This window comes from Sciurus carolinensis, chromosome 3, assembly GCF_902686445.1.
Source record: "Sciurus carolinensis chromosome 3, mSciCar1.2, whole genome shotgun sequence".
Classification (NCBI taxonomy): domain Eukaryota; kingdom Metazoa; phylum Chordata; class Mammalia; order Rodentia; family Sciuridae; genus Sciurus; species Sciurus carolinensis.
Window position 1 is genome coordinate 112,845,655 of NC_062215.1, and position 15,105 is coordinate 112,860,759.

General features: G+C 34.9%; 1 protein-coding gene across 2 annotated transcripts in view; it reads right to left on the reverse strand.

Moving 5' to 3' along the window:
- The window catches only part of Kcnh7 (potassium voltage-gated channel subfamily H member 7), a 467,633-nt gene that overhangs the window by 120,466 nt on the left and 332,062 nt on the right, over positions 1–15,105 (reverse strand). For both annotated transcript variants that reach the window (XM_047545449.1, XM_047545450.1), the window contains exon 4: positions 3,868–4,296. In XM_047545449.1, coding sequence (XP_047401405.1) covers positions 3,868–4,296 — 429 coding nt within the window. The remainder of the gene's footprint in view (positions 1–3,867; positions 4,297–15,105) is intronic.

The window sequence follows — 15,105 nt, forward strand, 5'->3', positions numbered from 1 at the left end:
AATGCTACATATTCACTGTTTACAAAATATGTATTATGAGCTTTGAAATACTATAGTTTAAAAAAAATGAAATCCTATCAAACTATTTAATTAAATCCAAGAATTGACATCCATACTATCATTGTGCACACTTAAAAATATTTTTCTTTTTTCTCATTTTTTTTTTTTTTTTTTGTGGTAGGGTTACTGAGATTGAACTCAAGGATACTTTAAACTACATCCTCAGACCTTTTAATTTTTTTATTTTAAGACAGGGTCTTGATAAGTTGCTGAGATTGATCTTGAACTTGTGATCCTCCTACCTCAGCCTCCCCAGTTGCTGGGTTTACAGGTGTGAGTCACTTTGCCTGGCCAACTGTGCACATTTAAAATCTTGAGATATATCATAATTGTGTCAAATCTTACATTTAAAGTAGTTTCAATAGTGTGGCATTCTGATTGCTAGAGTAGACAATACCTTTAACAGAGATACACAAATAAAATGTTGCCATTGAGGGCAACTCTGTTCCCTCTTTGAGGGAGTCATGAAAAATGAATAGGGAGATTGGAAGAAATAACTCGATGACAAGAAGTAACTCCATCAGAAGATGGGTAAAAAATAAAAACCAAGACTAAAGTAACAACAGACTTCATGCAACTAAAAATCATGACTATACTCACCACACCTAGAAATTACCATTAGAAATTTCAAATTCCAAGAAAGCAAACAAAATTTAGATTATATTGTTAATGCAGCATTGGCATTCCAAAACAAAGAGATCTCTGGACTGGCACTGAGATCTGTTTGTTATTCCTCCATGGCAATGTAAGTGCAGAAATTAGAATAGTTAGTGTCTTTTCTAGCAGTTCAGCAGACCAATTTCATGTCTGTTCAATCTAATTATAAAACAAGACATATTTTGTATAAGTATTTTTATAATTTTTTCTAGTAGTACTTTTTTATTGAATTTTTAAATGTATTTCTTTGTATGTATTAGAAAAAATATTCTGGTCCTTCACCATGGATGTTTGAGAGACACAATTTGAAGGCATTTGATAAACAAAAGAATTATGGAAAATATTATACACTAGTATATTTGCAAAGTATTTAAAGTTCCATAAAAATAGCCTATAGGGATGGGATTTTTCTCTGAATGAGACAATAACTGACAAGGTCTGGTTCATGTTAAACTTAACTTGCTAACCAGTTTCATGGTAAAACTAAAATCAATTTTAAAGTTTTTCCATCTACCCTTTTCAATGTCTCAGTTTCTAAAATATATAAAAAAAAATGATGTAGATTTAGGAACTGTGGTTTCTTCTATGCCCATCAGTGATTTTGTAGCTAAAATTTCTCTAAAGCTGAAGTACAAAGTACCCTCTAAATTTATCGATCTATAGTCACACGTTGACTATAGCATCTGCAAGAAAGTGATACATTTTCTGAAAATAGCCTAGCTTGGTTGGGGGAGGAAAATTGGGAATGATCATAATACCAAGCATCCATTCATAGTACCTGTACTGAGAAAGGCAAAAATATAATATCATCCTTTCCTAAAATTGTGCCAGTTACTGTGTACCAAATACAGACCACATAAAATGGAAACAATAAAATTGGTATGAAATCCCATCTAAGCTACAGAGAACCACTGTCAAAACGCAGGTGAAGTCTATAGGATGATTATGTATCAGTTTAATTTTCAAATTTATTATTTTTTTGAATGCTTCCTCCTATAACTTGGTTCTTTCCAGAGAATCCCTGGAAGGTCAATCTCTGAAAATGTATGATTACTAAAGACAGTTAAACTAGCTTGACTAATTAAAAATTTATTGGTAATTTGAATTATCATACGGAATTTATGATTGTTGTTCAGCCATAAGATCCTTTGTTCAAGGATAAAATTATAGAGATTTCATTCTGTTAGGAACTATTGAGCTCAACATTACTAGAAGGTGTAGTTCCTTAGATGATTACCCACTTTGGGAGCAGTCTTTGATTTTATTTTCCTTTTGACCTTCTTTGTAAAACAGATTAAAAAGAATATACTAATTGCTTTTCTGAAGTATACATTTTTTTCAAATCTGTCTTATAGCAAACTGCTATTTCTGTTTCTGAGATATCGATTTATCTCTTTGAATTCTTTCCTGACAACTCATTTTCTTTCAACTCTTCTACCTTTTGTACTTCACTGTGCCCTTTAGATAAAGATCCACCACATGATTCAATCCTAAGACTGGTTTAAATTTAGAGTTTTGGCAAGCAGCTAACTCATTATTTCCTGATGGGTGTGATTTTCAAACATAATTCACCAGCATGGTCCTCTCAATATCAAACAAACATTTATTGAACACCTGTCATGAGGTAGACAATTGCGTGGCTACTAAGAGTGCAGAGCTAAATACCCCAAGCTCCTACTCGAGGGCAGTTCATAGCAACACAATCCTTTCTTTGTGTGTCTAACAATGATGACAGGTATATAACACATAATGAATACAGAATGTAATAAATATTATAATATATGTAAATATTGCTTTGAATACTCAGCTGTGAAGTCATTGAATGCTTCTGAAGGTTTGGGGAGGGGAAGTAGATGCCTGCTGCTGAGTAGGGATGTGAGGGGGAAAGTAGGCAAGAGCATTTCAGGCAGAGAAAAGTAATAAGGTAGGAAAATTTGTTATGTGTTTTGGGAACTGGCAAACGATCTTGGTGCCAGCTTAGAATAGAGTAGACAGTAGGTGAGGCCGTCTGCCGGGGCTAAAACTGTGGCTTGAACATTTTGTAAAGTGCCTAGGCACTCCATTCTAAGAAGCCTCATGATCAGATTTCAGCTTTACTGAGACAACTGGCAAATAGCATGGTGATAAGGGAATGTGAAGCAATGACAATCAGAAAAAAGACATCAGCTTCTCCAGAACAATAGCTGGGAGAGTCATAAAAGTGGGACTGATGCATGCAGGATTCTCAGACTCCTGGGGAGAGTTCAGTAACTCCCTCAGGGAGCAGGAGAGAGGGAGGAGAACACTGCATGGATTTGATTGTGGACTCTGGAGACAGGCAATGTTGGGTTTGAAGTCAGACTCTGACACTAATTCTGTAATCTTGGGCTAGCTATCTATTTAAGACATCTAAGCCTTGTTTGCTTATCTATAAGATAGGGCTTATAACTATTTCCTAATTTACAGTGTTGTTAGAATTAAGTGAGAATTAATGTGTGCTAGTACTTTTATGGTCTCAGGCATAGAAAACACTCAACTAATGTTATCTATGCTAACCACAACTTGTTTCTGTGGTTGCTTTTCAAGCATCTCTACTTTCACCTGTGGGTGATATAAGACTGAACACAAAAAAGCCAGGGAGAAATTCATCAATTTTGACTGCTTTTCATGTTTGTTGGTGGGTAGGTTTTGCCCCCTAATTTTTCTCCTTTCTCCTACTTTCCCCTCATCTCCATCATCATATTTCGTAGCCCTCCCTTTGGAAAGAGTTGGCTAGTAACATGGCCCTGTGAGGGCACACGACTCTTCATTCCCAGGGCATGATCATTTGCTACATGCGGCAAAATTAATTATGCTTGAGCTGATAGTGTTCATCATCTAAGCATGCTTTATACTAAACATTAATTAATTAATACTCCATGAAGTAGGCAGATAATGGTTATCATACTTTTTCAGAAACATTGATAAAGAGCCAGAAGAAACCAAAATATTCACTAGAGTTCAAAAAGGAAGTGAGAAACAACCCTAAACATTAGACCTACGTGTTTAATAGCCTTTAATCACATTTCTTCTTCTAAGGCAGAAGTTTAATGTTGAAATTAAAAATAAACATGAAATAACCTTTCATTATTCATTAACATATTTCCATGTTTAAAAAAAAATCAGACATACCTTCACTGGCATGTCGGTCTCTAAATATGTTCTTGGGGTGGACACTGAATCCTTCTATGTCGTGAACTGAAGATGCCCTCCGTATGCTACAGAGGCTTTCTCTTGATCTGGAGTGGGTCAGTTGGGAACTTGACTGCAGCATGTCAGGGTAGAGTCTGTCCCATTGCCTTTTGGGAGAGGAATGATCAAGAGGTCCAGATATATTCACCAAGGGAGAACATTTGCTGGGCTGTATCAAGGCTTTTGTATCATCTGCTTCAGAGGGACTGCAGCTTTCTTTTGTAGGAGACTTAAAGTGCTTCATGGCTACTGAATCATCACTGTGTTTAGATGAATCAATTACTACCACGTCAGGATCTTCTTGTGGTAAGGATTGCTTTCTGTAAGTGAGAACTCTCAGAGCAGGGAACTTGAACCCAAAAAGTTTCCCTACAAAGGGAGACAGGAAAGAGCATTATTGTAAGAAAATTAATATATCTTTAAACAAAAACAGTGTTGACTCATATTTAAACACCATGTAAGAAGAATTATTAATCAATACTTCATGAGGTCAGCTATAGTTGGAATAAGGGATTAGAAAACTTCTCTGAAAATAATGAATTATCAAACAGGTAGTAAAGAAAACAGTAAAATGTGTTTATCATGTTTCTGATGATAATATAAACTCCAGTGATATAAAAGCATTATTTAGATGATAGGAGACTTTTTCAGTTGTAATAAATGAAAAACATGTTGTTATGGTTTAAATATGAGGTGTCCCCCAAAAGCTCAAGTGTGAAACAATGCAAGAAGGTTTAGGGTAAAGTGAGTGGATTCAGAGCCTTAACCCAGTCAGGAAATTAATCCCCTAATAAGGATTAGGTGGGTGGTAACTATAGGCAGTTGGGGTGTGGCTGAAGGAAGTAATCCCTTGGGCGGGGCAGGAGGTGGAAGGGACTGCCTTTGCTGTCTATATTTTGTCCCTGGTCAGCAGAGCTCTATCTCTGCTTCCTGGTGCCATGCCACCAGATGCTTTCCTCCACCACACACTTCCGCCATGATGTCCTGCCACAACTCAGGACCAGAGAAATGGAGTCAGCCATCTATGGACTGAGACCTCTGAAATCATGATCCCCAAAATAAAATTTTTCCTCCTCTAAAATTGTTCTTGTCAGTCATTTGCTCATAGCAATGAAAAAGCTTACTAAAACACATGTATTCATTGTACATTCCCAGCTCAGATAGGAAAGGAAAGAGGAAGGCATCATATGAGAAGGAACAGGTACAGGGATGAGTACATTGTATGTTTGGGGGTTACTGAATGGGAGATGTAGGGAAGGAAAGACAAGGGAGTGAGGAGTCAATCTGACATGTCTTGAAGGCTTATGTTGAGTAATATTTTAGGTCGATTTGGGTGGTAAAGGGGGTCATCCATGCTACAGAGTTTCCACATTCCATTTTGAATTCTGGAAAGTCATTTGTTTTCCAAAAGAGATGTACTTAAATAATAAAAATATTTTTTCTGCTTTTTTTCTTTTTGCTGATAATCCTAAAATTTAAGTGTATGGAATGAAAAGTTAAACATATCTAATCTAAGAATGGAATATAGAGAAAAGCAACAAAATATTGGCATTAAAGGATGGATATCAAAAAGAATTAAAAATTAGTTCATAAATATATAACAATAAAGTATTCAACAATGAAATGTTATCTTAATAAAGACATAATAAAGATTGCAAATTTAAACAAGAGGATATCATTTTTTTTCCCAACCTTCAGTTTAGCAGTAAATGAAAAACAAATGAGCATAACATCTAGTGCTGGTGATCATTCTGATTCTTTGCTGGTGGGATTGCAGGTTCCTTCAAACTCTTTGGAGAGTCATCTGACAATATCTATTAAGGTGAAAAAATTTCATCCTTTTCATCTCAACAACTCATATGTAGCATATTACAAAGGCATAAAAACTAGAAACCATCTGAAATCCATTATGAGAATGTGTGAATAAATTGTAGATTTTTTTATGCTTAGGAATCCTGTGATATTTTTAAAAAAACATGTGTATACACACATTATATATATATATATATATATATATATACACACATTATACACATGCACATGTGTGTAGATATATATATATATACATTTTGATTAAAAGGTCATTCAAATACAGTGTTAAGTTAAAAAGCAAGTTTTGAACCAGTTTATGATATTATTAATAAACATAAATACAATAAAAGCCTATAATTGCTCTTATAAGTTGCATGGCAGCAGAGAAAGATGCCGAAGAACACCAAACATTTTTTGTTGATTAGCTCAGTGGATGAATTTGGAAATAGGTTATAATGTATTGCATTCTTCTTTATATATCTTTACTGTTCATTGTAACAATCAAGCATTCTGCTATAAATCACAAAAATACCAAAGCAATAAAACTTCCACCCCTGAAAGAAAAAGAAGATAAAAGAAAGCATCCAAACAATAATTTGTAATCTAAATCTTCTCTAAAAATTGTTTGTAAAAAAGTAATAATAAATAAAGTTTGTAGTTTTGTCAAGAAAGTATTCTGGGTCTACATCACTCTATGGATTGATAATTATATATGGCCTTTCCAGTCAGTCAGTTTATATCTTTGGACTATAGTATTTTCCACCTTTACACATTCTTAAAATGTCATGGCACCATTTTTTAATAATTTACTGTGAACTTTTCAGTGCATTGGAGATAGTTTTAAAACATGGAAAAACACTTAGGAAAACTCATGAAATTTTCTACACTTTGAATATGTTATTTCAGTGGATGGTCTTACCTACACATGTATTTTCAGTTCTCTTTAATCCAATAACCCACAAATTTGTATCTCTAGGCCAGCTCGAACTATGAGTTCCTGACTTACATATCTAATGCTGTCACTAACATTTCTAATTAGAAGTTATTAAAACATCTCAAAATCTTTTTTTTAAATTTTTATTTATTTATTTATTTATTTGCGGTGCTGGGGATCGAACCCAGGGCCTCATGCTTGCAAGGCAAGCACTGTACCGACTGAGCTATCTCCCCAGCCCTCAAAATCTTATAACAAATTCTGATCTCATAATCCATCCCTCTAAGCCTAGCCTTTTTTCAGTGAATGGCATTACAATTACAACTGGATATGACTGAGACTTGATGGTCATTCTGGAAACTGTTATCTCTCATTCCCATGCCTTATTTCCAGTTGTATCAATTCCCTAATTGTGTTCATTGTTCACCTTCTGAATATCTTTTTAATGTTTTCATTTTTCTTACCTCTACTACTCTTCCTTGGATCTAAGCTACTATAATGGTTCACCTGATTTCTTGTCATAGGGTACTAATCCACTTTGAACATGTTCATATTCACCATTACCATCCATCCCTAAAATAATATTTTATACTTTTTTAAAACTTCACATCTGACCATGTACACTATTGCCTAAACCTCACTCCCCCCCTAACTTCTTGCTTTGGAAATGAAGACAAAATTTCTCCATCCTAAAGCTTTACCTTTCCTCTTTACTGTCTGGAATCCATTCATGAGGACTTTTTGATTCCTCTGGAGGCTTGTGCTTCTATCAGCCCGTAGGTTTCCTTCTGTTTGGGCTTTTGCCCCAGAGTTATTTCCTTAAGGAAGTTTTTCCTTTTTGCTGAACCAGCTTAACACCACTTCATATTTTTCACCATAGATAACAATTACACATTTGCTGATTGTCCAATAAATGGAGTGGAGGCCTCCTCAGGGAAGGGCACTTATCTGTTTTTCTCACCATTGGGTCTAGTTCTGATAGACAATCTGATTATGGTATGATGGATGGATTTCCATAGACATACTTAACCTAACTGAGAATACACTCAATTTTGACTACAGAAAACTATAATATTTAATTTGTCTGGCCCTCCTAATTAAACACTCTTAACCTCCTGGAACTGTATTGACCACATTAACTAAAATGAGTATAACTCCAAAGTTGATGGGAAGGGCAAACTCAGTGTCATGCCCTAGACACCAAAAACCAACTTTTATTGTTAATTTCTCCTTTTTAAAGAGGCTGTTGATTGCTACCATTCTGATTCTAGAATATACATGGAAGTGTCAAGCTCCTCATCACCTAGCAAAGTTTATATAAAGTACACGTTACAGAATATTTTAGAATTTAGCAGCCTAATTTGCTATTGCAACCTTTCATTTGTGGTCTAGGAGTTAACAGTTTTAAAATAATTGAAATAAGATTTCTCTTTTTGGTAAAAGACATGACACAATGCAAAGACAAACCCCAAGTACATTCTACATAAGACTATTGACTAATAAAGATGAGAGTAACCAGTCTGCGCAAATAAGATTAAGTATAGTGCATGACAATAATTGTTTTGCAAGCATTCTTACATATTTTTACTAGCAACTTTTATATGATCAGGTAAATTGCCAAGTTAAAAATCAGTGAACTGCATCAAACTCATTTGATTAGTTTTTAATGCACATGAAATTGAGTTATAAAGTAGTTTACAAATCAATTTTGCAAGCTTATTACAATGCATTGAAGGTCAATGCCTAGTTTTATTCATTCTTCATCAGTTACATTAGCCTCCTCCTTTAAAAATAGTTCACTGGCTTTCTTAAATTAATGACCACACAAGGCTTTTAGTTTGCTCCTATAGTGCAGGCATATCCAAGGTGGTACAGATGGTCTTTTCTGCATCACTAGGTTAATATGACCATGTTATATTGCATTACAGATTTAGTTGTCTAACAGTAGTTCATCCGGAACGAATGCACATTGAGAAATTTGTTCAGTGCTAACACTTTCAGGCATGAAATATAAAACGTAGATGAGTGTACTACTCTTATGGATCTTAACACTGAAAAAAAAATACTGTAACTATTCACATTTTATTATATTTGCTTTCAAACTTGAATAATTAAAGTAGATACTATTTAGCCTCTCACCTAACAGAATACTCAGTAAATCTGAAGTTTAAAAAACAATAAGGTTTTCAGAGACTTACACATTCCCAGAAAGAATAAAAAGTACTGACAAACTACTTTGATGATAAATTTGTTCGAACACACCATTTTTATTAATGAAGGTGTACAGTTGCTAACATGTAGAATACTAAAAATGATATCTTTCTTGGGGAAGAACAAATATTTCTGTAAAATTCACCATCTATTTTTCTTTCTTTCTTTCTTTTTTTTTTTTGGTGCAGTGCTGGGGATCGAACCCAGGGTCTTGTGCTTGCAAGGCAAGCACTCTACAAACTGAGCTATCTCCCCAGCCCTAACTACCATCTATTTTTAATCATTGAAATTCCTCATGATACAACCGTAAGTTCCCAATCATGTCGTTGTTCCAATTTTTCTCATTATTTCTGCAAACTCTTAGAATTTTGCTTATCTAATAGTTTTTCTACTAAAATCCAATAAAATATAGATAAAAGCACTTAACTCTTGCTTGGTTCTGCTTAATTGAATTATGTCCTCTTTTTTTTTTTTTTTTTTTTTTGGTGCTGGGGATCGAACCCAGGGCCTTGTGCTTACAAGGCAAGCACTCTACCGACTGAGTTATCTCCCCAGCCCCTGCTTAATTGAATTATGGACTGAAAAGTAGAGAGCATCTTAAGTGTAATTAGTCATGTCAAATAGAGAATAACAGGGCCAGGAGGGAATGTCTATAAGTGTGGAGCAAAGTGGACTTGGGAATGCTGTAAAGGCCATAAGCAGAGGTCTTGCCCCTCATGGAGGATTAGTGGTGGTGGGAGAGTATCTAAGATTGAATCCCTGCAAATAGTACAAAAGATGTAACGGGGATGTCTCTCAGGAGATGTATCTACAAGGAAGGCAGGATTGCGAAGCAGAAGTTAAACTGAAGCTTCAGCCAAGCCTCCTGGGAACTGTGGAGCTGGGAGAGCCCTTTAGAGTCGCTGCTGCTACAGTGATTGTTCTCATGCCTTGCTGCAGCAATAACTTCCCCATGACCTCCACCTACTGCCTTAAGTCTCCCTATTATTTCAAAGATTCCAATTTGGTCCTACAATCAGTCTGCTAAATGAAGTCAAGGTATCTGGCCTTTGTATCTCTGCATCAGCTAGTCACTGGTGATAACCACCCCATGGTAGAGGTCATAACCCTGGATGAGGTACTTCCCTGCCTTTGATTACAATTCCCAGTCAGGTGCAGAGCTGGGTACAGAACACAGTCAGTGCTCTAAGCTGCTAGGCTGTCCCAGTGAAGAGGAAGGGGTCTGGACCTTATACCACAGTGTCCAGTACAGAAAAGAAGAGATAACCATCTTCTGATCTGAAGAAGGCATCATTTGAATTAATTCTAGGGCCAGTTATTATCACACAAATAAAGAAGCATGAAGTAATATTAACACAGCTTTCTAAAGTTAGGATACGAAGATATCTGACACTTGAATTAGAAGCCTTAAAATAAGTGGGAGTATATTTTTTTCAGTCAGATAACCCTGGATGTATAAAGAAAAATGATTTTTACTCCAGAGTCAAAGAGAATAAAATATCAAATTTGATGGGAGACACAGGGAAGTTGATTGATGTATCTGCTTTTTCATTTTGGGGAAAAATTTTTAAAAAGGCACCCTGAAAGGAGATGATCTTAATGATAAATATTTAAGAGGTATATGATGCCTATGGCTGCTAGAACAATTCAGAACTTTTTCAAAGAACATTGTCATTAGCAGCTAAACTGGGAAAAAGTACCACTGAGTGTGAACTCAGTACCAGTCAAGTGACTACCCTCATCAGTGGGTGAGGAACTCGCCAGTGCAGCTGGTGTAGTTTTGGTGCTAGCGATAACAGAAGATCTCTCACTGACAGAGGGAACCTGAAGCTAAACATAAGGTTCCTTAAAGGAGCAGAAGTGATCGGCAATGCCTTAAAAGAGTAAGAACCCTGTGAAAGAAACTAAAGAAAAAGCATGTTTTTACCAAATGGCTGTAAGTTTAGGACCAAACTGGAATCTTGAAGTAATGTGAATCCTGAGGCAGAAAGCAGAGGTCTGGGGAAGTCAGTGCTCCGGGGAGGCATGAGAAGAAGCAGCGGAATCGACACCAGTGCACTTCTGCAAAAAGGTCCAAAAATGCTGATGTGGTCTGAGAGCCACTGCTTCCAGAATGGCCAGGAAATCATGAGAGGAAAGAGGCAGAAAATACAGATTGGGATAGGAGAGAAGACAGGACAAGGTGGTGGGCTGCTTTAAGCCACTCAAGGTTAAAATCTTTCTGTGAAGAGAAATGGGAAATTGGAGCAAACACACTAGTACTATTAGCTTTCTAATTTGTAAAATAATGGCTTAACAAATCTATTCACGATTTACCTACACTGTAATTTAGTTTCTCCCTGATAGATTTCTTCCTTTTCCAAATGTCAAGTTAAAGAGTGCATTCCAATCTGGAAACGGTGATAGTATCGTAACCTAGATGGATCCTGGATGATCATGCTGTCATCACATTGACAAGGACTCTCTTGGTGAAGTGTTCCAAACACACATGAGACAGATATCAGTTTCCCAAATCCTGTTTGAATAGGAACTCGCCTGGATTTTGGTGTTGCTAGGTAACAAAACCTTCTAACTGGTACTTGCATGGAGACTCTCCGGCAAGTGTATGATAATCTGGGCATTCATTTACATACATTGTTAATGAAGGAATAATGCATAATTTTACTACAATTTTCTTGATCTGAGAAATATGTATTTTGTTCAATAATAGGTGGAAATATGACATAAAGTTGATTACAACTATGACCAAACTTTTCCCAGATTCTTTTCTCAACCATGACATGGTTCCTTTTTCTATATCAAATTTAATTTTCAAACTGAGGAGACTTCCAAACACATGACAATGGTAAACATTAGTTACATTGTAAAAACCTTTAATTAAATTCATCTGAATAATGGATTGGTTCTATAGTAATGTTTGCTGAGTGGGAAACTATATTACTAGCGCTCTTCATCTTTGAATTAAAGAATGACTTTCAACTCAAAAGGAGAATAGTAAAAACACTGTGAAACCCTTTTATAAATGAGTTTGAGCTCTATAGAAAATTTCTTTTTTTTGTTAGCTTGGGGTCTGAAAACACATATAAATTTGAGGGAGTAATGCAGCTGTTGAGACAAATGTATATTTTATGTGCTAATTATCCAGAGTGAAAACTAGCATATGAATATGTTTTAGTAGCTTAAATTAGCTAGATAATTGTCTAAATTATCAGCTATATTTTGTGTGTATAAACTTAGCTTCAGTTGATGCTTTTAGAATAATTTAAACTTTTATTTTAGTAAGCAGAAAAGTAGAATTCTCTTTAGAGAGTGTAATTTTAATCTTTTCAAAGATAATGAGATCTCCTCCACAGTACCTTAATGAGAGTTAATCAAAAAGTTTATTTCTGAAAATTACTGTCAGAATAAGATACTATAGAAATTTGAGTTTATTTTGTTATATTTTTATCTTTAGTTTTGCTTAAAATTCATTTTATGGTTTTATCTCAGTATTAATTAACAGACTGTGACTTTCAAATTTTCGTAGGTGTCAGAATGACTTGAAATATTTGTTAAAACACAGACTGGTGAATTACTGTGTTTCTAAATCAAGCGTTCTGGTATGGGGCAAAGGACTTGCATTTCAAGGATGTTGAAACATAATGCTGATGGTCTTATATACTTGGAGAATCACTAAATTGTCAATCTGGCCAATGTTCATTCAACAGGGAAAACTCAATCATTCAATGCAAAAATAAAGTATTCATTTATTTATATATTCTACCAATATGTATTGGGTACTTAAACTATTTGCAAAATATAGAAATACTTGAAAGAATATACAATGTCCCTGCTATGAAGTAGAGATGAAACATTCCTGGTACTTTAAATAAGGTTGTTGTTCTCCAGTTTTCCATATCCTCACCTCACTTTCTACTTCTATTCTGTGATACCTTCATTCACTTATTTTATTGTCTACTAGGTGAACAATGTTACTAATGTGGTAGTGGAGACAGGTGTGCAGTGCTGGAATTTAACACTGGCAGGAACAGGTCTCAGTGAGGGAAGAGTGCTCCACCGGTGAAAAGTCCTCAGGAATAAGTATTCTAGGAGCAATTATCACTATTATACTTTAGCAGAGGAGACACCATGTTCTGAAAATAAGATGGCATGAAATGAATGGTGATTTCAAGGAAACCATTGTGAAGTATGGGATATGATGGGAGATGAGACTGAGGAAACATCAGAAGCCATACTGTGGAAGGGTTTTTGTATTATGCACACCCAGGACTTTGGAGTTTTATATTTTGGGGCAATGAAGAAACACTTAAGGGATATAAATAATGGAGTATTATGATCTATTTTAAAATTATATGTTATCCTGAAGGAAAGAAGCTGAAAGCAGGAATAAAAATTATGAGACTATTTTATCAGCCCAAATAAGATGGGTTGAAAGTCTGAGCAGGAAATTTACTGTAGGATGAATGGGAGAGATATTTAAGAGGTCCACTTTGACCAACCATTGGCTGAGAGTAGAGAGGATTAGAGGGAAGGAGATGCTTAGCATCATGCTCAGATTTCCAGGAAATCTGAGGAAATAAAGGAAATTATAATAATAAAGGAAAGGAGAAGATACAATCTAAATTAACAAAGTTCATTCTACTTAGAGGGCAACATAGCAAGTACACAGAGAGATCAATGATGATGGGCTGATGAATGATGGAAAGACTGGGAATGAATGAGCAGGTATGGAAAATCGAAATGCCAGCAGAAAGAGGCAAATAACATAAGTGAAGAAGCCAGGTACACACAAAAATAAGGAGAGGTGAGGAACGGTACAAATTGGAAAGCACATGCCACCTGAAGTAGGTGGCCAGTATTCTGTTCTCACTTATTATGAACACGTGGGATGTATAGCTATGCATGCATGTGTGTATGCCAGATATCCTAATTTTAATGTGCAATATTCCATTTTCCAAAGTGTTGGCAACAAATTCAACTAATTAAAACTTTAAAAAATATGATGTGATATAAACAAAATGTGTCTGTTGAAGAGTAAGCTATTTATTTTCAGCAGAATGAGTATGAGCAACAGAAGAAGGCGCCAGTAGAAAACATTGGCAAGAGAGGGGCCATCAGTGCAGATGTCTTAAAGGAATGGAGTCTCATTCATTTCACTAGGAAGTGAGATGCATTGGTTGAGAGTGCGCTGTTCAGGGGATTCTCACCCAACGCCCTTTCATAGCCCTGCTCTGAGGCATTAGAGGTGAGGTCATCTGTGAGGGAATAAAGGAAGGATTTAGGATCCCAGTCAAGGGAAGTCCAGAGAAGGTTCATAATACCTGCAAAGGGAAAAGGATGAAGATTCTGAAAAAAAAATGTATTTCATGTAAGTTTAGACATGCAGTTTTATCATTTATTTACTTGATAAAATTCATTATCTTCTTGAGAATAAGAAAAATTTAACTAGAACCTATTGTTCATTAGGAAATGTCTAAATTTTAGTCAGTCTTAATACTTTGTGGATTTTTGATGGTGATGGCAACAATAAGTATACCTAAATTGAAATAAAAAGTATTTTACATTGAAAAAGGGAGTGAAAGTATTATTTTAAAAATCTATTGGGGAATATAAATATTAACGATATACAGTCTTTAAAAATAAGGTAAAAATGGAATGCATTTATTTTCTGTTAGGAAGTATAAATCAAGATATTTGTTTAATTTAGTTTCCTCTCAACTCGCTCAATAAAACTTTAGCAAAATACAATATGTGTATATTGAACCAGAGGATGTACCAGATTTATGGTTTAGAATAGGAGAAATGTGAAATTCAAATACACTTTTCAATAATTTAAAATTATACTTCAAAATATTTTATTTAAAATGGGTAAATCTATTATAAATACAAGAAACTTAAACATTAATAGTGTAAACATTAATTCATAAATTGGTTCTCTTCTGTATTGTACAAATATTTCATAGCACAGATATTAAAATAGGAACAAAAGAGAACACCTCTTTCCATTGCTATTAACTCCTTTAAAAGTGTCTTCTTATATTTGGTAAGAAAAGTAAAATTTTCTTGTATCATTTCATTGTTCTAGATTGCATAATTTTTATAGAAGCCATTATTGAGAAAAACTGTTCATATCTTTTATTTGATATTTATATTTATTATTAATTGGCTCAGATGTGCCATATTTCAATTGTTCAGTGTTTATTAATTTGGTAAATATATCA